The sequence below is a fragment of the Sparus aurata genome, chromosome 20, assembly GCF_900880675.1.
Source record: "Sparus aurata chromosome 20, fSpaAur1.1, whole genome shotgun sequence".
NCBI lineage: Eukaryota > Metazoa > Chordata > Actinopteri > Spariformes > Sparidae > Sparus > Sparus aurata.
This window is the reverse complement of record NC_044206.1, coordinates 6009982-6037555: the sequence shown is the minus strand read 5'-3', so window position 1 is coordinate 6037555 and position 27574 is coordinate 6009982. Positions and strand designations below refer to the sequence as shown.

Sequence of the window (27574 nt, the reverse complement as noted above, 5' to 3'; positions counted from 1 at the left end):
TCAGTGTCACATTTTTAAGCGCGCATGTATGTGTGTCTAAGATATGTTTCAAATGTATTGTAATTTGACCAGACCAGGTCATGTAATTTTATATAACACGGTCCTGCAGTATGTACTGTACATGTATACAGGGCTTTCCAAGAGTATGTGGAGTAGTCAGCCGGTGGGAAAAAAACAGCCAGCTAGGGGGGTCTGGGTGTAAGCCCCCTATGTAGAAAGATTTTGGCCCTTAAAGCCCAAATTTGCTGGCTTCTGGCACATTCTAATGCTACAATTCCACATGTACACTTATCTTAATTATTGAATGTTCCTGCTTTGTAAACATTTAATAAGTTAATTTAAACTATACTAGGTATCTTGTGCAATATTTGCCCACACAGTCTGTAAATGATTATTGATATTTAAAAGAATGTCTATTCTGCACTCATCCCAGCTTTAGTGATCAGGAATCATTAGACCTTATTTATTATTTTTCATATGTTTATTGACACATCAAGTGTAATGTTTATAAAGGCATGTAATGGTGGTTAATGTATTTTAGATAAAAAATGTGTTAAATAAATCCATACATAATAAATCAAGTGTGAGGCTGACACATGATTATGTTTCTATACAACAAATTTGCAACAGCAAATGTATTTTGAAATGACAGAATACCATTTTAATTAATGCCTGACCTGACGTAATGATACAGAGATGTCTTGGTCTATAAATTCTTTTAATGATAATGATAATGTAAGTCACGATTTGAATAGTTTTCACTGTGAAATGAAAACTAACTCACTAATTCTAACCCGCTAATTGTAAATCATATAGCAATTGTAATATCTGTCAAAGTAATTGGTGTGTGTTTGTGTGTGTGTAGGACTCTAGAACAGGCAGCGTCGGTGCCAGTGGTCTACGCTACAGCCTACTACTCTCTGGTAGTTCGCGGCAGGCTGCGTCCTGGAGAGACTGTTCTTATCCACTCTGGGTCAGGGGGAGTTGGTCAGGCTGCCATTGCCATAGCACTCAGTAGAAACTGTAAAGTCTTCACTACAGTCGGTTAGTATTTGAAAGACATTGAACACTGTCACTTTTTTGACACTTGGGGAAAAAAATGCTTCACAATAGACAGTTTTTTTAAAATTACATTTAATGATTTTTTCCCTTAATCATGGCTCATGTCTTATAGTTATGAGAAACTAAAGAGATACTATCTCATTTCCAGTTAGTCATACTAATAGAATAAAGTATATATAAACTGAAATAATTATGAGATTTATAAAATGTAGAAATCATTGTTTAACCCTTACCTTTTTGTGTATTGTATGACTAGGCTCAAAGGAGAAGCAAGCCTACCTGCAGGAGAGGTTCCCTCTGCTCTCAGCAGAAGCCTTCGCCAACTCCAGAGATACCTCTTTTGAACAGCACGTTCTTCTCCACACAAAGGGCAAAGGTCAGACACCCCTTTCAGTAGTGGAAATTGTGTTGGACATACCTTACTTTCCACAACTTCACATAGACTCTCTATAGGCTAGAATAATAGCCCCCTTTTTAAAGACATATACCATATACAATATATACGTAGAACGGACTGCACTTAGTTTCAAAGAAAATATTGACTTGGCCTAAAAATAAAATAATAGAGGTCTCCCTTAAAAAACACATTTTGGAAACAAGTGAAATCACAATACCACGTAGTGAATTTCCAGCTGCTGCAACAATAAATAACATTTAATGATGAAATGGCTGGTTTAGTCGTAGTGTCTCGAGATCAACTTTTCCATAGTGTGTGGATTGAGACCTTTGCACACAAGACAACTTTGCAGTGCTGTTTTTATTACACTCAAAATACAGACCAGTGCATATGTAGTAATTTATGTATCTGTCTTTTAGGTGTGAATGTGGTGCTGAACTCTCTGGCTGAGGAGAAGCTGCAGGCTAGTATCCGCTGCCTAGCCAGACACGGGCGATTCCTGGAGATCGGCAAATACGACCTGTCCAACAACTCCCCACTGGGTCAGTAGGCAGCTTTGGACTCACACAGTCATGCTTATAGAACAGTGGAAGTGTCATCATCTCTTTTAATTTCAGATATAGCCTTCCAAATACACCCCATTAAAACACATTTTTGGAACACTTTTCACAGTAAAACACCAAGTCAGTTAAACTTCACGGGTATCAATCTGTCCATTTAGGAAGCACAGGTGATGTGTAAATCCATTTCACCTGCTTTGGTGCAAATGAAAGTGGGAACAGGTGCAATGGAGAGGCAGAAGCAAGACAACCCTCACAAAGGGAATATTTTTACATGTGATGACCACAGAAAATTGCTCTGTCATTATCCTTCCTGACTGATTCTTCTCTAGTTTTGAGTTCTGCTAGTGTCCTAACGACTGGTAGCATGCCTGCAGCCCAGTCAGATTGCACAGATAATCCAGCTCCTCTAGGATGGCACATCCATACGTGCAGTTGCAACAAGGTTTGCTGTGTCTCCCAGCAAAGTCTCACAAGCATGGAGAAGATACCAGGAGACATGGGGAGAGCTGGACAAGGTCCTTGAAAGGGCATCAACTGAGCAGCAGGACAGCTATATGCTCTTTTGTGCAACTGTACCCTGACTGCTACTGCTGTTAGGTCCGACAATTGCTCTGAGGATTCCGTCCCATTACCTAATGCTGGTGCAGTGGGCCCTGGCTCCTCCTTGTGCAGGACAATGACCAGCCTCATGTGGCCACAGTGTATAGGCAGTTCCTGGATGGCAAAGGCACTGATACCATCTATTAAAGAGCTGTACATAAAGAGCATACAGTCGAGAGTGGATGGATTAATTTATAGGTTAGTGAAACAGGAGTTGTCACACTGCCGGTCTAGACAGCTGATGATTGAAACTGAGAATTAAACATTGAAAATGTGGCTGTAAGGTGACTAGTGTAGTCAAGGGGTAAGATAAAGGGATGATGGAACAGCATTCTGTTGAAGCTTTGTAGGCACAGCAAGCGATTGTAGCTTTGGGTAGCTTCATTTGTTCTCTGGCGAATAATACGTTTTTTGTTCAGACTGAAATGGCATTTGCACCTAATTAATAAGGGGAAGAGAGGCTGCAGTCAGCATTTTGCTGTTTAGACATTTAGTCTTGAATAATTTCTTTCAGGCTGTAAAAAGGGTTACTTATAAATATAAAGAATCAATTCAACAAAAGACCAGCACAAACACACATACCAAACAGTGTGTCTGCAAGAGCACTTGTGTCACATTCATTGTGCTCAGCGTAATCTGTAACAGTTACTTTCATACCATGACCAGTGTTTCCCACAGAATCTGACTTTAATTGTGGTGGTGGCTGTCCAGCTGGGAGCTACAGAGCATGCACACTCTAGACTTCTGCCAACTGAGTCGACTAACTTACGGTTTAGCTTCAAGCTAACTAGGATGAGGATGAAATAATTTAATCGGGCGGCTCTTCTAGACTTGCTCAAATTCTGACAGTAAAACAAGTCATTTTGCAGGGGGTTGTGAGGCTTTTATTACCATTTTACAGATGCCTCTTTCACAAAGTTAGCTTTTTGGAAAAAGTTCCCATTGCATCATATGACAATGTAATTACACGACTTGGCTTCATTGGTTTTACCAGCAGATTAAAAACCACACCGCCATCCAATGTATGAGAGTATATAACATCATGCTATTTACTGACGGGTGTGCTGTCTTGATTGAGTGAGAACGGGACATGGAGCTCAAAAAATAGAAAAGTCTATATGTGGCGGCCAATGTTGATATTGTGGCAGACTACCAAAAATAAATGTGTGGGAAACACTGATGACACATTCTATTTAGCAAATAACTGCAGGCTGTCCAAGGAGTGGTTCACCTTCACCATGGTCAGTGCTAGACTAGGTATTATCATGTTGTTGTGTTGTCTCTAGGCATGGCTCTGTTCCTGAAGAATGTTGCTTTCCATGGCATCCTGCTGGATGCTCTCTTTGAAGAGGGCAATCAGGAGTGGGAGGAAGTGTACCAGCTGCTGAAGGAGGGCATTGCGAGCGGTGTTGTTCAGCCTCTTAAGACCACAGTGTTTGAGAGGGACCAAGTGGAGGAAGCATTCCGATACATGGCTCAGGGCAAGCATATTGGCAAGGTTCTCCTGCAGGTCAGTTTCTCCTCTTTTCTTCAGCCTTCAAGTATGAGAGGACTATAGATTGTTCTTAATGGACCAACCTGTCATGATATATCGGAAAAAGAATACAGAACCAGTCGATAACTCAAGTGCCTGTTGGTTGCTGCTCAAAAAATGTCTGACAACATAGTGAAAACGTAGTAATTCTGAAAGATCCTTTGCACCATAGTGATTCAGTTCACATACCTGTTATCTGACTGTAACTGGAAAATACCACACCATATCACACTACACTACACCAATGTGTATTCTCTTAACAATTCCTTTCTTCACACAGGTCCGTTTGGAGGAGAAGGATGCATCAGTCGAAAGTGCTTCCCCTTTTTCTATTCCAGCTATCTGTCGCACCTTCTGCCGTTCCTCCCACTCCTACATCATCACTGGTGGACTGGGGGGCTTTGGTCTGGAGCTTGCTCAGTGGTTGACAGAGAGAGGAGCGCACAAACTAGTGCTAACTTCCAGATCAGGGATCAGGAACGGTAAGGCACAATGACACAAAGCTTCTGAAGATGCTGCTCAGTTACATAATGATTCATCTAGAGCAATTAATTGTTGTTAAGTGTTTGTTGTTCTGCCACACCATATAAAGGGTAGAGGTTGTTGTTTGGCACTAAAAACATTCTGTCAGTTGAACTCTTCACAAGTCACTGATTAGCTGGTGAAACAGATGACAGGTCTTAAAGTGTGAGTGAGGGGTCTTTTGATGTGGGGTTGTATAAGGGACTTATGGTAAATGGAATCATATTTCTATTGCGCTTTTCCAGTCTACTGACCACTCAAAGCTGCTTAACAACACTTGCCACATTTACCCATTCACACACACATTCATACACTGATGGCAGAGACTGCCATGCAAGGTGCCAACTGCTCATCAGGAGCAATTTAGTTATCCTTAGTCAATGTTTTACCTGCAATCGATGATCGTCAGCTCTCCCCGTGTAGAGAAGCAGTGTGTAGCACCAGCAGGGAAGCAGAGCATTGTACTGCTGTAAGTGTAGTAAGTAGTTTGCTGCCATCAGACAGCCTTTTCCTTTGGCACTACATTCCCAACCGCACAACATCAATATTCCTTCGCACAAGTGCAGCTATACGCACCTGCACTGTTTTGCACCACAGACTTTAAGTGGCTGTCTGACAGCAATGTAACACGGCAAAGAATATAAAAAGTAACAAAGAAGTATAGCATTCAGTCTTTACTGATACAAATGGGTACCATGTAAGTACTTGGCGTTGCTGTAAATATTTGTTTTTTTTTCCACATTTTTTATCTGTAACTGTTGTAGGTTACCAGGCAAAGCGGGTGCATGAATGGCAGAGTCAAGATGTGGAAGTGCTAGTGTCGACTAATGATGTCAGCACACCGGAGGGAGCAGAGCGACTCATCGCTGAGGCCTGCGCACTGGGCCCGGTGGGCGGTGTCTTCCACCTAGCCATGGTAACACACCAAGCCACCTTTCTGCTCAGACTCATTGTTAAATCAGAATCGGAAATTGTACTCTTATTCTTTTTTTGTTGGAAATATAGAAAATACTAGCTCTGAACATAATGTTAAAGTTGTATTGATATCTTCAGCACTGAAAAATCCATGAACAGGTAATGAGCGTTCAGCCCATATGTTGGAATGGTGAGACAATTAGATGATACTATAAAATCTCAAGGTTAGGTAGTAACTAAATTAAGTTAATGTACTGTGTTTCATGCTGCAGGAGGACACTGATCAGTTAATCTCAAACAAGGACAGCTCAGATAAACTTAAAAGTTAAAAAAGATGAATTAAACAGCAGTTTGTCAGCACTTGAAAAAGTGTTGCCAATAGGGATGTGACGAAGAAATTTTGTGATGCCGTCTTGGGACTGTGACAATGACTACCAACCTATCATGTGGCTATTTTGCTCGTAAAGCGAGAAATCGGTAAGAATACAATTTTCTCCCTCCTTATCATTGTATGGTTCTTTTTGAACAGCAGAGGGCGCAGTCAAACTGCTGAAGAAGACATACTCCTTCTCATAAGACCTGCCCTACTCTGCCTCCCTCTGATTGGTTGGCTTTGTTGGTTTCATTCTCAATGCCTGACTCAAACTGTTAGCTCACACGTAATTGCTGTGTCTTAATTCAGGGTCTGCATCCTTCGAAGGACTCGGCCTTTGACCCGGTCTTTGAAGGCAAGTCCTATGGAGAGACCTTTTTTACCGCGTCAACCGTTGTTAAATGGGATGGTCTAGCCTTTGGAGCATTTCCTGGTTGTGTCACCAGATGTTTTATCCTTGCGTCACGATTTCTGCCGATGATCTACGTCACGCGATGTCGCCATTTTCTCTCTTTCTTTCTTCTTTTTCTGGCACGCAAAGAATCTTGGGATATGTGAGGCCACGAAGGATAGTAGCGGTGCATCCTCGAAAAAGAGGTAAAGGAAGGACGCATTTGTGGGGCGCATTTGGAGGAGCCTTCGAATTGGGACAGCCTTCGCGCGGCGTTGTGATTTAATTGGCCTTCAAATGCGGCCTCTGAAGGATGCAGACCCTGAATTGAGACACAGCAAATGTCTGTTTTCAGCAGTACCTGAGCTGTGATAACACTCCGACCTCTTCAAATCGACACATGATTAAAATACACACCATTAATTTTTTTCTAGTTAAAATATCACAAATAATTAGTCCTAGGTTAGGTTGGGTCATTAGCACCAGGTTGTGGATAGCAATGTCAATCTATTGCTGCTTTTCCACCACAATTAGTGGGTCTACACTGTTTTTTTTTTTTTTTTTGTTTACATCCAAAAATTGCATTTTGATCCCATTACCGCTGCCCACAGGCAAGTCTGTGATTTTTATCTGAAGAGTTACGTTTTATGTTTCACGTCACAAATGCGTCGAAAACAGTTGTAACAGAAGAGAAGACAACAATTCACCCCTTGTGAAAGAAGCATCTGTAAAACAGTGGATAAATTCTTTTGAGCGTCACAACCCCCACAAAATGACTAATTCACTATCATAATTTGAACGGAATTTAGCGGGAGAGCCGAGTTGATAAAAACCTGTGCCTGCAGAGTCAATTGACCCTGGTGCAAATTCCTGGTGTACACATACTGTTGGACACAAAAACCAATCTCGGCAGGTTCAAGTGGGATTTTTGACCAATGGAAAAGGAGTATGTCAGTCAGGTGGCTGGCAATCCATTATAATAAATGCCGAGATATTTCAAAGAATTTTGTACAGACATTCAGCATCAACTAAGATGTTGAACGTGGTGATAAAACTACTAGAATAACTGCTAAACATCAGTTACTGTGAAAATGTTAGTATATACCCCATAGTTCTTTACTGTGATTTACTGTGTGAGTGGTGCATAAACAAAAAGCAGCTGGACCTCCCTTCTCACACTCATCTTCACTGAGAGACAGGTTTGTGTTCCTTGGCAGGTTTACTTAAAGCACCACAGTCCTGAAGCACTGTCTCACACAGCTTTGCTATCTTGAAGCAGCAGAAAGCGACTGCGCTACTGCCAACAAAAACCTGGTATAAAGTCAGTCATATTAAAATGCACCGCATTCTGCTTTAATAATTAGAGAGGCTGCTTTTAGTCATTTTAAACGTTTCTATGCATACATCAATGTCACAGCAGCAAGTATTGTGGCGCGTGCAGAAAAACTAAAAGTTGTAGTTCATAGGTTGATAGGCAGATGAAACTCTCTAGATAAAATAGTTACACTTTTAGCCTCGAATGAATATTTTTCAAACCGATCTGATTTAGCTCAGGATCTAGGCATCGGGACAGCAGCTTTGCTCCAAGCATATTTACTGCATGAACCCAAATTGTGTGTGTGACCTTTTAGATGTATAGAAGAATGCAGAACATTAATTAACATTACTGTCGTGTTAGTGTTAGTATACTATGTTTACTTAGTATTAAACATTAATATTAATTATTTAAAAGTTAAGTTGCTGTGCTTTTTGTGTAACACGTGTCTCTTTTTGGTATGTCAATATCAGGTGCTGAAAGATGGAATGCTGGAGAATCTGACTCCTCAGCTCTTCCTTGATGTTAACAAACCTAAATATGATGGAACCATAAACCTGGACAAGTAAGACACACACACACACACACACACACACACACACACATCCTTCTCTTTAAAACAGGAAACTCTGAATAAGGACTTTTAATTTTTCTCTCTGTATGTTGATGCACTCACTTCCATTTCCTCTTTAGAGTGACAAGAAAGATGTGCCCGGACCTCAGCTACTTTGTGGCCTTCTCCTCCGTCAGCTGTGGCCGTGGAAACGCCGGCCAAAGTAACTACGGTTATGCCAACTCAGCCATGGAGCGTGTGTGTGAAAAGCGTCGCCACGATGGCTTACCTGGACTGGCAATTCAGTGGGGTGCCATTGGCGATGTAGGTGTGGTCCTGGAGAATATGGGAGACAATGAAACAGTGATTGGTGGCACCCTACCACAGCGCATCACATCCTGCCTGGATGTGCTCGACCGCTTCCTTTGCCAGCAGCAGCCAGTGATGTCAAGCTTTGTACTGGCAGAGAGGACGGCGGTGAAGAGCGAGGCAGGAAGCCAGAGAAACTTGGTGGATGCTGTCGCTCACATTCTGGGTAAGAGCAAAGCTGTACAAAACCCGTCTTACCAACAAAGATTTTAAGCATCTGATCTTCAAACAAGGTGAAGTCATACCTGTCATCTGTTGTCAGCTTGACTAGCCCCTGATTTGCTTTTGCAGTCTTGGGCTGATCTGAAAAGTCTGCAAAGCATCGTTAAACAACAAGAATGTGTTCTTATGGACAAGGAGGGCTGCTATGATTATTTCTTTGTAGATCTGAACAGTGTACTGGAATTTATAGAAACCAGTGGCTTAAAAAGATATTCAGAGGTCTATATTAATATTAATATTTGCATAGGAATCATACATGTTAAATTTTTATACTGCAGTTAACCTGCTGTATACTGACCAAAAATCTTTGGTTACACTCGAAATTGATCAGAAATTATTACTGGAAAGTGTACTCATTTAACAGTCTCTATTTTCCATAGTAAGTACCAAATTACATTGTTGTTTTCAGGAAACATTCTCTGAAATTAATAGGAATATTCAGATCAAACTATGAGGCTGCCTACTATGGTCTTTATTTCCAAAGAGAAAAACATCTTGAAAAGGGCAAAAATACTGCCATTGCTTCTAAATTATGGTATGAGATCAACCATTGATTTTTTACTGTTCGTCATACCAAAAAGTGAGACATTTTTCCTGTCTGATTTATCTTTTGTTCCTTCGACTGATCTTTACTGCGTTCTTCACCCTAAGGTGTACGAGATGTGAACAGCCTGAATGCTGATGCCTCATTGGCTGACCTGGGCCTGGACTCCTTGATGGGTGTGGAGGTCCGCCAGACTCTGGAGCGTGACTATGACATCGTCATGGCTATGAGAGAGATCCGCCAGCTCACCATCAACAAGCTGCAAGAGCTGGCAACTAGCAAGCCAGGTGGATCAAATTGTTATTATTAAGAGCTGCTCTTAAATCAGCCAGAAGAAAAAACACAAATTAAAAGGAAATAATGTCTGTATTGTGAGATTTTAGTCTTTAATCCAGTTCTATGTCGGATGTGGCTTTTTGAGATTTTTGTTTTTGCTCATTCATATATTACAGAATCTCACCAAGCTACAAGTAAGAGGGATGGCATTCACTCTTTGTTGGAGTCTGATCTGACCCAGCTGTTAGTCAACCCCAGTGATCCCACGGTGATGCCACTGAACAAGGTTCAGAGCCAAGAGAGGCCATTGTTCCTGGTCCATCCCATTGAGGGCTGCACTGCCGCCTTTAAGACGCTCGCTTTCAAGCTTAGCGTGCCTTGCTACGGCTTGCAGTGCACAAAAGGTATTCTGTGCTCAACAAACACACTTATTTAGGCTCGTACAAGAAAAAAACAAAATAACCATAAAAATAGGTTCATAAGGAGCTAGACCCTTTACCATCAGAATAGAAATTGTGATACATTCTGAATATATTGTGTTATTCTAATATGTGTATATTACATAATGTATGTATATAATACATTGTCCAACCAAGCTCATCTAAATGTATCCCCTCTCCACCAGCTGCCCCTCTGGACAGCATCCAGTCCCTTGCAGCCTACTATGTGAACTGTATCAAACAGGTTCAGCCAGACGGGCCTTATCGAATAGCTGGCTACTCCTTCGGTGCCTGTGTTGCATTTGAAATGTGCTTGCAGCTTCAAACCCAGAATCGGCCAGTGGAGTATCTCTTTCTGTTTGATGGATCACACTCCTATGTGGCAGCATACACACAGGTTAGAGAAAAGAGCTAAAAGTGTATTTTCTCATCATGCACACACATACACACACATACACACACACTACACTACACAATAGCCATAAATAATGAATTGTGAATCAATAATACGATCTAGTTTAGTAGCATCTGCAGGGTTTCGAGAGTATTAAGAGGTGCATTTCACGAAAAAAGGAAAAACACATTAACTCTTCATTTTTGTATTTTGCACATTTGATATCATTAAGTAGTTTTAAACTGGTTCATAGACAGCACCCTCACACAAGGCAAAGTGCATACAATATGATTGGATGTTTCAGTAAACTGGAGACAGTATGTGCACAGGATGATGTAGTATGGAAACAAATTGAGATGTAAATTAACTATAGTTTTGTAATCTTAACTCTTTGGTTTCCAGACCTACAGGGCCAAGCTGACACCAGGTAAAGAGTCTGAGGCTGAAACTGAAGCCCTGTGTGCCTTCATCCAGCAGTTCACTGGCATCGAGTACAACAAGGTACAACAAGTCTCACACACACAGATGCTCACCACAATTTAAGCAAGGATGTATGAAAATTGTAAGAGACAGCATGTAGAAGATCCAGTTAATAATATGTGTTTTATATATAGTATACAGACACCTTAAACTGTATGGCTGAGAATTTTGTGGAGATTTTATCTAAAGTTATGACTTAACCTAACAATTTCTAGCAAGGAGTCCAATCTTAGGAGTGACTGGAAAAATGTACAGAAAATTATTACTCTGAGCAAGGAAGGACAGAAACTGGTTGGTTAAAAAGAAATAAAAATTCACTCTTGGTGATAATAAGGATTGTAATTATGAATGTGTTTTTAAATGATAAACATAAATTGTAAAACACACTTTCAAAGGAGTCTACATACTTGTTTTAATTATTTGCTTACATTTATTTACCATACTGGTAATTTTAGATGGAGATATTGATGTGTAGAAGCCACAACAATAATGACAGCTATTATAATTGAATTATGGATATGAATAATCTAACAGCTGACAACGATAATAGACAAAATCTAATCCATAATAACTATAATAATAATAATAATAATTAAAGCTACAAGCAGCGATGAACGGGCCCTCGCTCCACGCACGGTGGGCTGTGGTGCTGTTGGAGGGTGCTCTCACCTCTTACTTGCATGTCATGTTGTAATGTATTTTGTGCGTGTGTGTGCATGTAAGAAGTGTGATTGATTTATATGAGGCTGACTTCCTGTGTCCAGTGGGTGGGGCTATTGATATGACACAGTAGTGATGCATAGAGGTATTCAGAGTGACACCCTCTACATGCGTGAGCAATTTGGGGTAGATGGGAAATTGTAAGTTGAAGTTATAAGGACTTCATGTTTTATGGCGAAGCATCGAAATAATAATAAGAAAAAGCATCCTAACAGATTCAGTAGGGCCTCACACTGGTCAGTGCTCTGGCCCTTATAATAATATTATTATTATTATTATTATTATTATTATTATTATTATTATCATTATTATTATGGAGGTGCTCAGTGCATCATGGGGAGTCCCCTGGCAGTCTAATGCTGTTTTACCACTAGCACTTTTGGCCGTGCTGAGTAATACCAATCCGCGCCGGCAATGGCCCGGCCCCACCTCTTATTTATTATAGAAAAAATAACACGCTAAAAAAATAACGCAGATTAATCAGACTCTATAGCCCCTTGACCTTACATCACTGAACACGTTCCACAGCAGCTTTGTAAACATGATGGAGGCAGGTTAACCAAATGCTGCTGAGCATACTGCATGAAATGTCCCACAGTTAGTATTTTTTCTCAAACCGAGAATGGGCTGTGCTTAATAGTCAGACGTTATACCATTGCTACCAGGCGCTGTTGTTTATATATATTTTTTTTTTTATTGATTTTCAGCATCATAATAAAACAAGGCAAAAGGAATGACAAGTCTGCTGCATGGCACTGCAGTGTACATATTCAACCATACCTCTCACCAATGCACACACACACTTCACAGCACACCCAGAGGCATACACGCATACACACACCCAGACACCACTCACACTCAACATACATACAGACACACTCAGTAGTTACAAAACAAAACAAAGACAAAAGAAGAGAAAAAAAAAAGGGGGGGGGTTGTACACTGATGTATTACTATTTTTTTTTTTCTTGTTATTAATATTAAGTCAAACGCTATAATTTAATACATCAGGCGCTGTTGTTTTAGCATGGTTAACATTAACAAGCATTGTTTCAGTAACTAGCTACACTGCCCAGCCAAAAAATAAGTTACACACTTGTCACAATATGCCCATGCCATTGGGAAAGACAAAATCCATTGATGGTAAAAACCTGGTCATTCAGTATATTCAGGTAGAATTCAAAAGAATTCTGTTATTTTCAAATTAACACTGAAATAATGAAACGCTTGAATGGACTTGTGCGGCATACCTGATCTGGCATGATTTACATCTCCCGCTGCAATAATTTATTTTTGGTCGTAGGAGGAAAGAGCAGTATGTAATGTTCATTACATCAAAGGACTACTTTAATTTTAGAATGTAATTATTTTGGTCAGATCTCCCCTTTGCTAAGGCATGGCACAAAAATAGAATGACAAAATAAAACAAAAATTAGGATAAGGAAGGGTCATTCATCAGTGAATTTGATGGAGACAGGCCGTGCTAGACATTACGTGGTATGTGACATCATGTGTAACCCTCCTATGTGATTTAACCCTTTTTTATTCTGCTCAGTAGTCCAGCTGATCACTATTTTTTGCTTCAACGCATAAATTCCATTGGGGTTCTCCTCCCAAATCTCTTATTTTCCTCTTTATTTTGCAGCTTCTGGAGACTCTTCTCCCCTTGTCGGACCTGGCAGCCCGCGTCAACATTGCGGTGGACCTGATCACTTCTAGCCACAAGAACATCAGCCGAGACTTACTGCACTTCGCAGCCACCACCTTCTACTACAAGCTGAAGGCTGCTGACAGCTATGTGCCTGCAACAAAATACCATGGCAATGTCACGCTACTGCGTGCCAAAACCAGCAGTGATTATGAACAAAACCTAGGAGCTGACTACAAACTCAACGAGGTACCATACCTAACTATACTTACACACATTTGTGCAAGGTTCAAGATGTTTTTTTGTATGTCTATGTATATGTTTTTGTGTGTGTGTGTGTGTGTGTGTGTGTGTATATGTATGCAAATACCTCTATAGCCACAAGTCAAGCACAGAGAGACTCAGAAAGAGCTTCTTTTTGCTGAGACCCAGGATGATGAACTCTGTCCATAGTGTCTGTCAAAAGAGTTGGTCTCTGATATCTACAAATTATTATTATTTTTATTACATCCCATAATTAACTGAACATACTGGAATGTCAATGTGTGAAAACACATATTTTAATCTCTCTTAAGTTCAGAATAAGTTCAAAAAGTTCTGTCTGACAGTTCTGTCTTTTTTCAGGTATGTGATGGCAAGGTGTCAGTCCAAGTCATTGAGGGGGACCACCGCACCTTCCTGGAAGGAGAGGGAGTGGAGTCCATCAGCAGCATCATCCACAGCTCACTGGCTGAGCCACGTATCACGGCAAAGGAGGGCTAGACAGGTTCCATCCTCCCACTAAGTCTAAAACATCCCCAGAATGGGTCTCTTCCTCTAACTAAGTTAGGATGTGTGGGTTTAACTTTGTTTTATTCAGTGAGAATAATACAGTAAGTCTTTTGACACAGCATGTTTACTGTCTGTGCCATTTTGCCCTAGTATTGCAAATGCTCCTTATTCCTCATTGCACCTTCTCAAAGCTCATTTGTCAGTTCCACTTTTGACAGTTCAATGTCACTTTCTCAAAACCTGTTGGAACCCTTGGCTGTTACATTCCAGTTTGGCGAATAAAATGGGCTGTCAGTTTTTATAGTATGTGTAATTTGCTTAATGTTACGTCTCATCCTGTTGTCATGTTTCATTTAGCCTTTTTTGGATTGTAGTACGGATGCCAAGTTTCAGGAATTTCTCTAATCAAAAATTCAGCTATACAGTAACCAATTATTGAATATTAATTAAGATTTTATTAAATTTAACATCGGTGTTTGTCTTTAATAAGGGTTTTATTAATTATTTTCACCATAGCACCAAGGACATGAAAAAAACCTTTGAATTATGAATTACTTAACATAAAATAATTCATCAGCAGAATATCCTGTGTGTGCATACTCTGTCAGTATTCATAAAACGACCAAGCAAAATTAATGATTTGTCTGCACATTCTGTGCAATGTAGCTAGTCCAGCTACTTAAAGTGATAGTTTCGGGTCTTATGATGTGTGGTGGTATGCGGTACTTAACCCCTGTCAGTGTATTACCTGCAGTAGATGACTGCTCCCCCTGTGTGGAGAAGCAGTGCATAGAAGCGGCAGGGAAGCAGAGCATTGTACTGCTAAACGGCACCGACAGCAAGATGTATTTTAACCACCTAAAATGTTTATAGACATATACTATATACGTGTATGTACTTCTCATATCAAAACAACTGTTAAGTAATCAAGCCTAGCATAGCACGAAAGACTGGTCTACGTTGCGCAAAGTCATAGAGTGGTGTAATAATGAGTCCTAAAAACTGGAAATCAGTTAGCATTTTTGCACTCCCTGTTCCCTCATCTCAAAGTCAGTTTGTATATTTTAGGGATCTAATCGAACTCCATAAAAAAACAGTCTGTGGTGACCACAGTCTTAAGATATATTCACGTTTTGTTCTACCACATAAAATACATCATTAAATGTCCCACAATTGATAAAGTGCTTGTGTGTCTTAAAAATACCAGTGGCTAAAGTGGCTAAATGAGATTATACATGTTGTCAGGGACATTAAACATCATCATAATGAACATGGACACTTATCAACTCACTATCCTGCGTTACAGGCAGACTTAAGTGACAGACTATTCTAACTCGAACTTAACACTTGTAGATTTATTTTAAGCTTCAAAAATCATTAAAGTGGTGCTCATCTGTGAAGAATATAGTGCTGAACAAAAAGTGTAACTATCATAAGCTAGTGCTTATTTGTGACAATAATCCAAAATCAAATTCAAAAATCTCATAGACAAGGGAACCAGGGTGATGGTAATGATCATCCCTACACCAATCTATACCAAATCAGCTGCCTTGTATGTTTTTAATACAGCCCTGTCTGGCTGCCAAAGGCCGTTTCATAATTGTACTCTATAATGCATGTTTACATGTTTGAAAGTGAACTTTATAGAGGTCATATTATGCTTTTTGGCATAATTTGGCACATATATCTGTGTATATATATGTGTATATATATATACATATATATACACATATATATAAATATATATGGCTGTACCAGAGCCATGCTTACTGCTTGCTGTAGCTGCTTTATTTTGGATCACACTAACTTCCTTGGCATGACCCACCCTACTCTGCCTCTGATCAGCTACAACTAACATTAATGTGCATGTGCAACTCTCATCAAAGATTGTACAGAGGTGAGATGTCTTACTCTGTAGCTAAAAGAGAGCGTTCAAGACACAGTGTTCAAAGGGGTGCTGAAGCAATTCACCATATGAGAAAAATAATGTCTTTTTTTTTTAAAGTTAAAAAGTAAGCCAATACTAATAGGATCCCTAAATAAAAGTATGAACCTGGAAATTAGCGTAATATGAACTCTTTAAATGCTTTCACTCTACATGAAACTGTAGTGAAGCTTTGGTCATGTATGGCTTCTTATTTACTGTGTGCACACAAACCTATTATACTGCCATGTTAAAATTCCTTCTGACCTTTCACTGAAGCAAAGTTTGACCAATTATGACTGGTAATATGACCATTAGGAGGTAGTATTTGTTTTTATTGTCTTTTTTATCTCGTCTAAAAGACATTTGTTTACCTATGTGTCAGCAGAAAAGCACATTTTATTGTTTTTTGTTGTTTTATTTTTTTGTTGTTTTTGCCATGAAGCAAAGTAGCAACTGCTAAGACTGTTACTCTTGTCATACCAAACCAAACCAAAACTCTTGTAATGGAAAGCCACCTAAAACCACCTAATAATTAAGAGTAATACTACAGCATTCACACTGGGTGACCTGATCCTGTTACTGATCTATAGTTCTACAAATAGTTTTGACATGATATGCTGAAAAGACAATTTTTAAATTCGTAGTTTATTCACACAGGGTTATTTATACTTCTGAATGATCAGATGTACTTAAGAAATACCCCCTATGTCCTTATTCTTAGGAAATATAATTGTGACACATGTTACCTTGCCCTTATCAATGTTAAGCACTTCCAGATGTTAATTGCCTGCTGGCAAGTATCCAGTGGCAATGGACGGTCATCCACCATCAACAGTTATTACATTATAATTAATACTAACAGTCTTTTATCTTTATCCTCCTGTCAAATAAAATGTATAGAAAATGAAGATGTTGCATTTGCCAGACAGATAACTTGTTAGAGCAACAAGGAACTGTGATCATACCAGGCTAATGAATTAATGCCAACACATTGTTGAGTTTATATGTTGCTCTGTTTCACAAGAAATGAAAGACTTCTGTATTAGTTCTTGTTCTGAGGCAAAAGTGTCACTGTATTTTTGATAGAACCATAGTGATGCACTGACCTTTGATGAAGGGCAGTATCCTCCCAAACCTGTCTGACTCCCATGAACCTTCCTTGGTTTCATGACCCCCAGCAAGGTCCAGTCCAACCATACAACAGCTAGCCCGATCTCTGAGACCTCTGATCTGGTCTATGAAGGGACAGGTGGCTGGAAGAAAGTGTGGTGATTGATTGCAGTGAAAAGGAGAATGAAGTGACAGTACTGTGTGCTCCTCTCGTATATTGTAATATTTCTAGTATGTGTTGCTACAACTAATAAAATCCACTAGCTAATCACTTTGACTATTTTGTCTTTTCTTTAGAAGAATAGTAAATATGGAAATAAGATTTGTGTATGATATTTCTTGATTTTATTTCACACACACACACACACACACACACACACACACACACACACACACATTATAGCTACAGGTTGATGGGTATAAAGCATATTGTGGAGAAAAAAGGACGCCTTATAACTATTTTTTTTTGCTGGAAACGTGGAAACAGAGCAGACATTATTTTTTAACTTTAATATAATTAAAGTTGTACTTTTTCTTGCTTCTCAAACTTATACATATCCACACATACAGACCAGTTCACTAGCCTGAGTAAAGCGTAAAGCATAAAGCATATCAAATTTGCGCTTACCTGAATATGTCATATCAATGATAAGCATCATCTGAAGCAAGCAAGGCTGAACACGGCATCAGCATCATCATCATGAGGAGAGTAAAAAACTGCCTTTCAGCTTCACATGAGCCTCGCACATGTTACTCCCCTGGTCTAGGGGAACCAGAGACATGCCATGATGTGCTCCTCCCCATTCTTCCCACTCCCGAGAAAGCCAGTGTCACAGGGAATTATATTTAGAGTAGCCTTTTATTTAGCTTCAGAGGGAGACAAAGCCAACACAACAAACAAGCTATTTCCCTTACTTGCACAAATCAGAACATACATAAGACAAAATCTTACCTAACTCCTAAATGGGGAAAAGAAGGAGAAAAAGGGTTAAAGACAAAGGCTTCTCCCTCCTCCTGGGCTATTAAACAGTTTTCTATTAACACATTTTTTTTTTGAAATTATCAGATTGTTGTTTATTCACTAGTCTATGTCACCAAACACGAACGTTATTCGACACTGGTCCAAGTTGGAAAGCGAAAGAATAGATGGAGAGGAAGCCTGCAGTCAGTCAGTGCTTTAAAAAGGGCTCCTCTCCTCCCTCTGACCAATCCTGGGTCAGCAATCAGGTGGATCAAGCCAATCAGCAGGTCCAATCACACACACACACACACTAGGAGGAGGAGGGACAGATCAACATCAAATATAAACACAATCACACAGGATTCAGTGAACACGTGACAGAGCATCAGCCATGACGTTGTCTAACCCTTTTTTATAATGGATCTCGTTGAAGTCCTGTACTTATAAGGACTAACGGGTCGGGGTCAGAGAACATTACTGTTGGCACCGAGCTGGGCCCGAGGAACACCTCGAGGTGCTGTAACGCCGAGAGAAGGGCTAAGGCCTCCCTCTCATTGGTATAGTGTAGCTGATGTTTCTTGAACTTCGTCGAAAAATAACAAATTGGATGCAGCCAGCACAGGAGCGCTCTGGAGGCCTCGAACGCCGCTTGACATTTCTCTGACCACTTGAACTGATTTTTGGGTCTTGCCAAGCTCGTGAGCGGAGCTACCACATCAGACAAATCTTTACAGAAGGCCCTGCAGTGCCCAGGAAGCCACGGAGCTCATGACGCATTTGGTGAGCAGGAAAATCAACAATGCACTTTTACCCTCACTGGGGCAAACCTGACCTCGCAGGTATGACCTTACAGGTTTGTGACGACAGCCTTTCTGAACTCACATTTCGCCAGGTGTAGGGTAAGGGAGGCGGCACAGAAGCGGTCAAAAATAGCGCGAAGGATTATCACGTTTGGCCCAAGTAGATGAGTATGCCACAATATCATCTAAATAGACTTCACAGTCACCTACACCACACAGGACAGTACTCATCAGCCGCTGGAAGGTGACAGGTGCATGTCTCAGCCCGAACAGCATGATGGTGTACTGTAAGAAATGATCAGGCGTGAAAGAGGGAGTTAGTGGGACCTGACAGCACCATTTCAGGAGCTCTAATTTTGTCACGTACTTGGCAGATCCCACACGACCAATGAGGTCATCCATGAATGGTAACGTCAAGGAGTCTGGCTTGGTAACGGCGTTAACCTTATGGCAGGCATGTCCAAACTATTCCACAAAGGGCCGGTGGGGCTGCAGGTTTTCTTTTCAACCAAGCAGCAGCACACCAGACCTGACTCATTTAATCAACTGATCTCAGTCTTCAGAAAGTTGATTGGTCAAACTGTGTGCTCTTGACTGGTTTGAACAAAAACCTGCAGCCACACTGGCCCTTTGTGGAAAAGTTTGGACTGCCTGCCTTACGGTAATCATTACAGAAACGTGAGGTCTGGCCGGACTCTGGGACAAGTATCGAGGGGGAACTGCTCGGGACGGTGAAACCGTGATCAAGAAGGTACTGTACTTCTTTTTGCATCATGGCAGGTTTTGTTGGATAGACAGGATTAGCACGCTTTATTAACACGGTTTATGATTTTCCGCCTATTCTAATATCAAGCTTGATCACATAAGTTTGGGTGGGAATGTCACCATAGAGAGTCAGAGAGTCTTGAATGAGACCACCAATATAGGACCTGATGGAGTTGGACAGATGTTCAATGTAGACATCTAAATTACTCAAAATCTCCAAATTTTGGAGGCGTGCACAGGGGACAGAGATGTGCCTGTGATCCAGTCCATCATCACCAGCCTCATATAGGGGCTGTATGACAGACATGGCAACTACAGGCGCAACTAATTTTGACCGTCACTAGGCCTACCCATTTTTGGCCCTTTTGAATAAGTCACTGTATAGGATAGTGTCTCCACTATTAGAGGCTCTCTGGTGTGTGTCTCTGTAGTGGGGGTGTCAGTTGGCTACATAGGTGTAGATGTGCACTTCATCACGGCTAAAGTCAGTGTTTGTCTGTACTAAATAAAACAACAGTTATTGTCGGGGTATGTGTTGTGGTGACTGCCACTGAAGAGGGTTAAAGCTATGTTTTTCAGTGTTTTTCCTCCGACTCCTATCAGGTCAACAAATTCTGACAGAGCCAATAGCCATGTGCTCTGTTGACGCCCTGAGTGTCAACATAATGGGCCTCCGAGGCATATTTTGTCAAATTTGTGGTGGCTGAACCAAAGTTTCAGGTCCAAGCAGACTTGACCAAGCTAATGATAGAATGTATTCAGTTACTAGTTTACATGTGAAATACTGATTTATCCATTTCATATTTGATTTTACTTCTTAAATAATTAACAAAAGATTTAACTTGTTTGTTTTTAATGTGTTTTTTCCCCCCCACATGGTGTAGATTCAAATGCCAAAGGTAAGTTATTTAATGGGAATATTAACATAAGTTTCTTATAAGTTTTATTTTTAACATATATCATAGTTCAAAGATGATTCATTTTACTCACTCTGTTATACCTTTATATGTTTTCAACATTAACAAACAACGCTTCTTTTACTCACACTTGATATATGAGGCAAAGGTAAGTTTTTAACCAACATTATTCATCCTACTTTTTCTCTTGCAGCCTATTTTCTTCGTAAGGAATAAACGCTGTGTCAGACAGAAGAAAGGTGATCATTTATAGCAACATTAAAAACAAGTCTAACTACAGCTGTTGAATAATTCAGTGATTATCTAACTCATCATTTGTTCTTTTCATGTTTATTCATGGGTGCAGCTGGATGTACCAGGCTGAAATATATTGCCAACTGATGACTATTTTAACACAGGTGAACTTGTATGTTGACACCAAAGATCCTGCTTGAGGTCAAGATTTGAACATAATAATCCCTGCAGCAGAAAATCACTTTCTTCTCTATGGTCACTCTGGCCAACAGGAGCTAGCTAATACTGCTTACACTGACACTTTGATGCTGAGAGATAAGCCAAGCTCCCCTGCCTAGCTTGTTAGCTGGACTGAGCAGTCTTGACGAGCTCAGGCTTAAAAGTTTTGTTTCTGCATTTACTTACAGCAGCAGCAGCCGCCTTGAGGATGAAAACAGTGTGTGTTAGCTGGCTTAAATTTTAACATACTTTCATTTGTATGTTAAAGTTCATTCCTCTTAAAGCTTAATGGCAATGTTTTCATATCATGTAATTAACAGTGCAAATGACTGTCACTGTTGATGGCGGGAATGAGCTTCCGTACCAAACCGGCCGACTGGTGGTGGTGGGGGGGCAAACCAACCAAAAACTGCTCGCGTGCACACACACACACACACACACACACACACACACACACCCGCTCACACCTGTGCAGCTCCTCCCTCAGTGAGCGCACGCCATCCAATGAGAGGCGAGCTCGCCTGTGCGTTGGCTTTTGCCGTCTCAAACACGCGCACACCACCCCACACACACGTACGGCCAGCTCCCGCTCCGCACGCAGACACAGCACGAGCATCTCCGTGTGAAAGCTCACCATGGCTGAAGGAGGAGAGGGCGAGGACGAAATCCAGTTCCTGCGAACTGTAAGTCATTTATGCGTTGAACCGAAGCATCGGCGAGTATCGACGCTGTGCTTGGGTGTTACTGCGTCGTTCAGCCTGGCCCTGTGTGGTGTGGGCAGGGAGTTTACCGCATTAGGGTTGACAGCTCCTCTAGATACTAGTCATTGGTCAGCGAGTCCGCATCATGCTGACAGAGGACGGGAAGGATGGAAGAGGTGTTAAAACATGATGACAGCCAGAAAGAAAGACAAATAGAGAGGGGGAGAGTTGGGGAAAGGTGTTTGTTGTAGCCGGTATAGCTGTCATTGTCTCATGAAGAGGAGTTGAGCAGCATGCGGACTGTGTGTAGTCGCTGGTGTTGTGTGTTGGGTTGAAGCGGGGCGCAGTGCGGTGCAGACTAGCAGCATGAAGCCTGCTGCATCTGCTTCACTTCACTTCAATTAGCTCCTACACTGAAGCAATTCCACGGTGCTCTGCGTCTGTCTGTGTGTGTGTGTGTGTGTGTGGTAATTGTACGTTTGTCACATAATGAAGTCAAACCTGCTTGTATTAGATGTGACATGAGCTGGTGCTTTACAAAAGTCACGCGTGAATAATCACACGCGAATTAAGAAAAAAAAAAAATATGTATTTTATTTAGAAAGCGCAGGCACATAAGTCTATACCAAACATGTCTCAAGACGTACATGACAGTATTGAAAGCATAACCTGAGCATTTTTCTGCCAGGGTTGAGATGAGTCTATTGTTACCATTGCAATTTCCCTTGTTTTTATAATTGTCAGCATCAGTATCGTGGCAGTGAGGTTACTGCAATGCTCTTAAAATGCAATGACTTGATTCTAGAAAATCCTTGAAACAAGGTGAAACTATTCCACTGGAAATTAATTTGGGAATTTAGGGTCTATGTGTGCTTTAAGATGTTCAGGCAGAATGCATTTTAAAGCTCCAACAATCAATATTTTAGCATTATTATAATATTATTATTATTATTACTTGATTTCATATTTATGATAATTATTATAACTATTATTATTGATGTGTAAGATCACTGTGTAATAGGAGAGGGGTCACTCGTAGTGACAAACCCACAGAGAATTAGCACCAACTCTGCAGTTTCTCTCAGCTCTGCCCAGCTTTTTAGTATCATGGTTTTTGGTTTATACCCACAGCACTGCTGTCTTGGTTCACTGCTCTCATCAACCTGGTATCTATAGCAGGCAGATTTTTTCACTAAACCGGCTCTGACAAACTTATAGCGCGCTACCTTTCCAGTGCCAAATGGCAGAAAAAGTTAGAGATAAACTGGTGAACGTAATGGAGCAGCGAAGATATTTTTAATATTGGATGTGGGCATTTGTCTTATTAGCTGGACACAAACAAATCCAAAAGAATGATAATGTTGCCCTTTATCTCTTGATGTGTAAGCAGTTATTTGCTATTTTTAAGTACCTCAGCATTGTACTAAAGCACAGTACTTGAGTAAATTATACTAAGTTACATTCTATCACTGGTTATTCAAAATTTTAACGCAAAGATTTTTTTCACTGCTAGGGATCAACCAGTATTGTTTTTTCAGGGCTGATACGATACAGATTGCTAGTGATCAAGGACACTGGTTACTGACATCAATATTGACATGCACTGTAACAAAGTACATTTTACACAAGTACTGTACTTGAATATAATTTGGAGAAACGTCAGCATTCCTGCTACTGTGTACTGCATTCCTACTGCATTTATTGATAACTTAACCACACATTACTTTGCAGATTCAGATATTCAGCGTTGATAGGCTATTATTTTTTAAATGTAATTAGTCAGATAGTGTGGTGGGCGGGGCATTGGGGTAGACCACAGAGTGGTAACTATAGACAGAGAGAAGTGGCTGCATCAGAGCCAAAGCAGTGCATTGTTTTTATCAGCAGTAGGACACAAAAGACATTGATACCAATGATCAGAAAAATTGTGATTGTTGGCCCTGATAATCTGTTGGACTGTTAATCCGTCTATCACGAATATTGATTCCAAATGTCAGTGTGTCAGTGTTCTTGATTACTCAAAACCATTGTTGGTATCGGTCCTGAGAAAAACATATTGGTTGATCCTTTGTGTTAATTTGGGTTTGAATTAATAATCATCCTGATTGAGTTGAGATGTCTGCTGTTTTTCCTTAAAACAAGACAAAAAACATTTTGATAATTGGTTAGTCATTTTGGGTCCCCCTAAAGTCCTCTGTCATAGTAAATTGAATCTCTTTGGGTTTTGGACTGTCAAGGGCTATATCATGAACAATAACTATAACAATAACTATAGAAAATAGCTATAAATATATATTAAAAAAATCTAACTCAAGTGAATGCCAATCAGAATCCATCTGATTTATATCAAGTTTGTGTTCAGAAGACAACAACTCTCGTAACAGGGTGCTGAATTCTCTCAACTCCTCTGTTTTTTAAAGTGTTTTTCTGGACTTTTTCCTTGGCTTTATTTGATAGGGTAGCTTGAGATATGAGAGGAAATGGGAATAGAGTAAGGGGGATGCCATGCACCAAAGTGCCACAGGTCAGACTTGAACCCCGGACCAAGTGGGCCGTCAAAGTGTCCTTGAGCAAGATACTGAACCCCAAATTGCTCCTGATGAGCGGGAAGGCACCTTGCATGGCAGCCTCTGCCATCAGTGTATGAATGTGTGTCAGTGCAGGGAAAGCGCTCTAGAAATGCAAGTCCATTTACCATATCATCAATATCCATTTTACTAAGCTGCGACACAGCTGGAGTCCATAGCGCTTGTTTGGTGCCATTGTTTACAGTGCTTGATCCTTCATGAATATGGATGCTCACACTGCTGTTATTTGGTTACACAGTCATCATTGTGGTCGGTCCTTCAGTCAAAAAAACAAACATTTCAACTGAAGATGCCACCTTGGGTGCTAGGAATTAGTGATGGGCATTTTTAACTGTTTGCTGATATTTTATAGACAAATGATCGATGGGGAACATCATCTATAGATTAATCGATGATGAAATAATTCTCTGAATAAATGTCTGTCTTTTTGTCAGTTTGATGTAACGAAACACATGGGAAATATAAAAAGGCAGCCATAGCTAAAATCTTTTCCTTAACAGAAGTGGTCAGTTTAATGTGTATGTATAATGGCAGTTTTACATTATAGTGTTTCCTTCAAAGAGTGTCTCTGCGCAGACCTCCAGGAGGATCTTAAAGTAAAATGTCTGCTTGTTAGTGGATGTAGGTTTAATCAGGATGCCTCTAAGACACTTAACTGTGTGTATATCTGACTGGAAGGGGCACACCCAGAAAATACTGGAGGGTATGACTACCTCCCTTGCCTTGGCGTTTCTTGGTGTTGTGCCAGAAAGAGATGTCGACTTGACTGTGGAAAATCATATTTAAGCTTCTGTGTTTAGTGTGCTGCCTTCAGGACTCAGATAAACAGCAGAACATGGATAGAAGACAATTGGAAACCAGTGTTTTAAAAAACACATCCTTACAACAGATTTTTATACATGATTTGAGGTGAGGACATAACTACTACAGTGCACGTTCGCGGTTACTATACAGGCTGGCTCCCAACAGGCCACCAGTCGCCATGTCGGCATGTGGTGGCCTCTGAGCCATGGCTTGCAGTGTGATGTGCTGGTCTGTTGGCAAAGCCTGTCAGCAAGCCTAATTCCTGCAAGGTTAGCTTTTGGGAAAAAGTCCCCAGTGCATCACATGATGATCAAATTACACGGCTTGACCACGACAAAAACTGGCTTCAAGCCCCGGCGCTCTTTGTAAGGGCTGGATCTCGATGATGAGGCCAGACGTCATCTTTGCAGAGGAAGTTATAGTCAAGCCAACTGCGTTAAATAGTCGTCCTCCTCCTCTTCCTTGGTTTTACCGGCGGACTGAAAACCACACCGCCATCCACTGTATCGGAGTATATAACATCATGCTATTCACCGACGGGTGCGCAGTCTTGAGTGAGTGCGGCTCCTAAATTAGAAAATCAATATGTGTCAACCAATGTTGATATTGTGGTGGACCGCCACAAATATATTAATGTGTGGGAAACACTGCCTTTGCTCCTTCACTCTTTCTGCTACTAAGAGATGTAGATTGGGGATGCAAGGGAGATGCTTTTGGTCATTTTGCTAACAAGGGGGATGGCATCTGTTATCATCCACTGTTTTAAAATGCATGCTGCTTATAAGAGTTAAAGTAAAACTCTCACCAAAAAGCAACTGAGGCTTTATTTGTGATTGAATATGAGTCAAACCTTCATGTAAAAGCATAATTACGACGAAAGAGGCACTTTTAAGATTTACCGTAGTTTCGTCTTCGGGCAAGCTAATTTTCAATGGGGTGCAGGGGCACTTTTACGCTAGCATCAAAATCGCTATTTTTAAAACACTAAGAAGGCTCGGCACAACATGAAACTTTGCTCGTAGTATCACCAGGGTCTCTACACATGAACACGAGCATTGAGAACATTCTTTGTGTACGAAGAGTTTACTAAAAAGAACGTTTTTGGACAACTCACGTTAGCAGTAGCACCTCCAGCGCGCCGCCGTCATGGTCCACCATTACTCTCCTGCCTGTTAGGTCGCACTCAGGGATTGACACTTTTTGTCTGCCTTGACAGCGGGGCGCCGGAGATGCAGCTCCAATGGTGAGTAGTTTAATGTTGTGTCGAGCCTTCTTAGTGTTTTAAAAATAGTGATTTTGATGCTAGCGCAAAAGTGCCCCTGCACCGCATTAAAAAAAGGAAACTACGGTAAATCTTAAAAGTGCCTCTTTTGTCGTAATTATGCATTTACACGAAGGTTTGACTCATATTCAATCACAAATAAAGCCTTGGTTGCTTTTTGGTGAGAGTTTCACTTTAACGTGCCTGAGAGTATTTTAGCTATTGCAATCTGAATGCAGTGTTATTAAAAACAGACAAAATACAATCAAAAACATCAAGGATTGTATTTTTTTATGAACAGTATTTAATTCAGTTCTTAAAAAAAAAATAATAGAAAAATAACTAATTTAAGAACATTGACATAATGACTTTCCTTTTTACAAATTAGCTTTCAACTTCTTGCACACTCCGAAGCCCCCCAGATGCTAATATAAGCAGTGACTTTTTTAACCGGGATATTTTTCTTATCAGGTACAACTTACAAGTTTGATATATCACGATAGATGCAAAATAATCTGGGCTCAAACAGCCAATTAACGCCTTTTCTCATCACTGACATTTCAGGGTCACATTAAGAAAGCAATCATTAGAGCTAGCATTGATAATTTGTTGCTGTCCAGAGCATTACAAAACATCCAATAGTGTAGGAAGGTGGGGTGAATATATATGCCTTCATATTGCACTTTAACATTACCATTGAGACATTTCTTTCTCTACGGTCGCCACCATGACTACCTGGTTCAATGAACAGTATGTTTGTTTTCCACTGAATTCCCATAACAAGCCACCACTAAATATTATGTAAGCTAATTTTGTGAAGTTTGTTGATTCAGTCTGACTGTGTTAATTGCCTGGCACATCTTCCTCCACTAACCTCTAACTGAATATTCACAGTAGAGTTTCCCCTGCTGGCTTAACCCCATAGAGTTTACACTTTGATGATGTCACAGATTTTTAAGTAACTTTCTTCAAAATTCATAATAGAAAGAGCCATAATTGATGTTGTTTGCAGTTTGATGCCCATTTGTCCAACAGCCTGTAATCCCGAAAAAAAAAGTGCACAGTCTGTTGCTTGGAAAATACACACTCTCCCACTAGAATTTTTTCACAAGAGCCAGTGTAATTAAGTCACTTTCTGTCGAGCTATACAACTCCTTTAATTTATAGTTTCCTAATTAAAGATTCAGAACCTGTAACT

General features: G+C 40.4%; 2 protein-coding genes across 14 annotated transcripts in view; both read left to right on the top strand.

Annotated features, from left to right (window-relative positions):
- Positions 1 to 17397, top strand: part of fasn (fatty acid synthase) — a 52474-nt gene extending 35077 nt beyond the window's left edge. The window contains exons 29-42 of one of the 2 annotated variants that reach the window (XM_030399576.1): positions 866 to 1044; positions 1319 to 1438; positions 1879 to 2001; positions 3909 to 4132; positions 4437 to 4638; positions 5443 to 5594; positions 8146 to 8237; positions 8366 to 8760; positions 9468 to 9647; positions 9813 to 10040; positions 10262 to 10473; positions 10873 to 10971; positions 13316 to 13567; positions 13943 to 17397. In XM_030399576.1, the coding sequence (XP_030255436.1) occupies positions 866 to 1044; positions 1319 to 1438; positions 1879 to 2001; positions 3909 to 4132; positions 4437 to 4638; positions 5443 to 5594; positions 8146 to 8237; positions 8366 to 8760; positions 9468 to 9647; positions 9813 to 10040; positions 10262 to 10473; positions 10873 to 10971; positions 13316 to 13567; positions 13943 to 14080 (2596 nt within the window). In that variant the 3' untranslated portion in view covers positions 14081 to 17397. The remainder of the gene's footprint in view (positions 1 to 865; positions 1045 to 1318; positions 1439 to 1878; positions 2002 to 3908; positions 4133 to 4436; positions 4639 to 5442; positions 5595 to 8145; positions 8238 to 8365; positions 8761 to 9467; positions 9648 to 9812; positions 10041 to 10261; positions 10474 to 10872; positions 10972 to 13315; positions 13568 to 13942) is intronic. The other variant, XM_030399577.1, reaches the window with a different exon arrangement.
- Positions 17398 to 21561: 4164 nt separating this feature from the next.
- Positions 21562 to 27574, top strand: part of ryr2a (ryanodine receptor 2a (cardiac)) — a 171749-nt gene continuing 165736 nt past the window's right edge. For all 12 annotated transcript variants that reach the window (XM_030399264.1, XM_030399263.1, XM_030399265.1 and 9 more), the window contains exon 1: positions 21562 to 21705. In XM_030399264.1, coding sequence (XP_030255124.1) covers positions 21658 to 21705 — 48 coding nt within the window. In that variant the 5' untranslated portion in view covers positions 21562 to 21657. The remainder of the gene's footprint in view (positions 21706 to 27574) is intronic.